The 2847-nt window shown below is 52.4% G+C and overlaps 1 protein-coding gene across 1 annotated transcript; it reads right to left on the bottom strand.

Moving 5' to 3' along the window:
* Positions 1-623: 623 nt before the first annotated feature.
* Positions 624-2236, bottom strand: LOC100274299 (Nucleotide-diphospho-sugar transferase family protein). Its single transcript, NM_001148663.1, has one exon. It carries the CDS (start codon positions 2167-2169, stop codon positions 1045-1047), a length of 1125 nt encoding a protein of 374 aa, NP_001142135.1. The 5' UTR covers positions 2170-2236; the 3' UTR covers positions 624-1044.
* Between the last annotated feature and the right edge of the window lie 611 nt (positions 2237-2847).

The raw sequence follows: 2847 nt of genomic DNA, 5'->3' as shown, positions 1-2847 counted from the left end.
TTATTGAATTGGTCCATACACTAGTAGGCCTAATTCCAACATAAAATGTGTCCAAGTATAACCGTCTAGTTTAATGATTTAGTACTAGGTGTTTTTAGATATATACATTTCCATTACAGCTCAAAATGTATATCCATTACAACTCAGCTCGCCCCCTCTCTCTCTCTCAGAATTTCAGCTGCTAGTACAGTTTGTCAATAATATCTCTCACAAGTCCGAACTTCACTTACATTGGTGGCAATACGCATCTAGATGCATCTTTGCATCCTGCATCTGATACCATTTCTCTCTAGTCTCCTTGAACCCACAACTGAAGTGAATCAGGGAATGTCATACCTGACTGGCTATAAAAACGTGAGGAGCTAAAACTACAAGAAAATGCCCGTTGTGGTCCTCATAAGAAAAAAAACTAACTTTTCATACTGGATGGATGAAGTCTTGGAAATCAAACACATATCCGAATATGTTTCGCTAGATCATGTGGCATATATATATATATGCTGCCTGTCGATTGAAAATGAAAATCGTAACAAAAAAAACCTATAGGGGTTTGTTCGGTTATTTTTATTTTATATGGATTGGAAAAGATTGTTATAGATTGAAAGATATTTTGACTTATTATGGATTGAAATCGACTAAATCTCCTCCAATTTATTTGAAATCTCCTCCAATATATATGGATTAGGGTTAAAACGAACAAGCTTGAACTTGAACTGGAGATCGACTCCTATTTGTATCGATTCCATAAGACAATATCGTTTCTAAAAATTACCATATTATAATAAAAGCGGGTAAATTTCTAACCGACGGATAATCGTTTTCGTGTAGGCCGGTGCCCGACCTCATCCGTCATGGATAACACAAGATGTAATTGTGTTCCTTGTCTTTCGGGAGGCGCAACGCAAGACGCAAGCTCTCACGATTCGGACGCATATAAGCTAGAGTAATATATGTGAATTCATCTCATCCATGGTATTGTACTAGTTAGTGTCCTTTTCCTGCGATCGACGTGTAGCTAGGAAGATGCATCATGGGTCGTGGCCGTCAATGGATGCACGCTCCGGGGACGGTCCACTTGGCCTGGTGCTTGGCCCAGTGCGGCATGGCGGTGTAGTTCTTCCAGTCGTGGAGCAGGGTCCGGAGGTCGGTGATCTTGGCGCGGAGGCCGACGCAGCAGTTGGCGTGCATGGTGCAGACCTTGCCGAGGTCCCTGCCGTAGCTGCAGAAGCCCGCGACGAAGGCCGGGTCTATGTACTGCAGGCGGAGGCCGAGGTCGGCGACGAGGCCCTTCTTGATGGCGTTGAAGACGGGCTGCTCGTTCTTGCCCGGGAACCTGTCCCGGGCCCGGTGCCACGCGGCGGCCATGGCGATGGTGCGGCTGTTGGGCCTGACGTGGAAGAATCCCGTGTTGGGGAAGTTGTCGACGCCGTCCGGGTCGCCGAAGAAGACGTCGCAGGAGACGGTCATGTCGGCGTACGCCGTGACGTGCTTGAGCGGGTTGCGGAGCCACAGCACGTCGGCGTCGGTGAAGAGGAGGCTGTAGCCGAGGCGGAGCACGCGGCGCTGCAGCCTGAGCTTGCTCCAGACGAGCTCCAGGTAGTCCCTGGACAGGAAGGGCTTGGCGGGCGCGAAGTCGACGCCGCGGGCCGGGGAGTAGAGGTAGCAGTGCGGGTGGAGCGCGCGGCACCGGGCCATGGCGGCGGCGTCCATGGCCACGATGAGCAGGTGGCGCAGCAGGGGCGCCGTGCCGTCGCCCACGCGGAAGCTCTCCAGGAACAGGTCCAGCAGCGAGCCGGGCGCCGCCCACGCCTGGTTGACGCACGTGATGATCACCGTCCGGTCGTCCGCCGTCGCCGCGCGCGACACCGCCGCCGCGAGCCCGCGGAACTCCTCTTCGTCTTCGTCTTCGTCTTCGTCCTCGCCATGGTTGGGCGGCGGCGGAAGGCGTGGATCGCCGGCTGCGGCAGTGGTATTATTGCTATCTGCTGGTGGTGAGGAGGAGCTGGACTGAGACGGCGACGGCGACGGCCCTGCCCCTCCGCCTCCGAAGACTTGCAGCAGTGGTGCCCTGCTGGTGAGCTCCTCGGGGCGGCGCTGCAGCAGCAGCACGACGACGGTGAGCGCGGCGACGCAGCCGAGCAGGAACGCCGCCGCCTGCCGGCTGCCCATGGCCTCCGCTGTTGGAATCACACTTAAAGAACTAGTTTGCTTTCTGGTGAACAGAACAGAACAGAACAGAACACACACGTACGTACGAGAAGCCAAATAACAAGAGAAACAGCAAGTTTCTGGCCGGTCGAAGCAGAGACTCCTATATATGCCTTGCCTTGGCTTTTTCCATCTAAAAAAATTATAGATCCGAAGTACATGCAAAGAGATAACTAATGGGCAAATCTCTTGGCTACCAGAGACCCTATTCTATGCACTACGAGACCTATTCTCTAGCAACTAATAATCACGATTAAGACCATGTGCACACACTAATGCATGGCCGCATGCATGCAGCAGGGGCGAGTCTCACGCCATGCAGATGACAAGATTATTTTCTAGAGAACGTATCTTGTGAGCAAGGAGCCCTGCTGCTCCCATGAGCAAAATCAATCCAGACCACACCCTCCACATCCAACGGTGCTGCGTCAGGGGGATTTTTGTAAAATGTACAGAGTTGCAAAGAACATTTTACAAAAATCCCCCTGACGCAGCACCGTTGGATGTGGAGGGTGTGGTCTGGATTGATTTTGCTCATGGGAGCACCAACGGTCCTTGCTCACAAGATACGTTCTCATTTCTAACATCCGCGCCGCCCGTTTTGATGTGGTGGCATGCAATGTGCAGGACACTCTAGCT

Source organism: Zea mays, chromosome 1, assembly GCF_902167145.1.
Source record: "Zea mays cultivar B73 chromosome 1, Zm-B73-REFERENCE-NAM-5.0, whole genome shotgun sequence".
Lineage (NCBI taxonomy): Eukaryota > Viridiplantae > Streptophyta > Magnoliopsida > Poales > Poaceae > Zea > Zea mays.
This window is presented reverse-complemented; position numbering and strand designations above follow the sequence as displayed.

Excerpts from the sequence above, each read along its gene's own strand:
- LOC100274299 (NM_001148663.1), bottom strand. The coding sequence starts at position 2,169 with ATGGGCAGCCGGCAGGCGGCGGCGTTCCTGCTCGGCTGCGTCGCCGCG.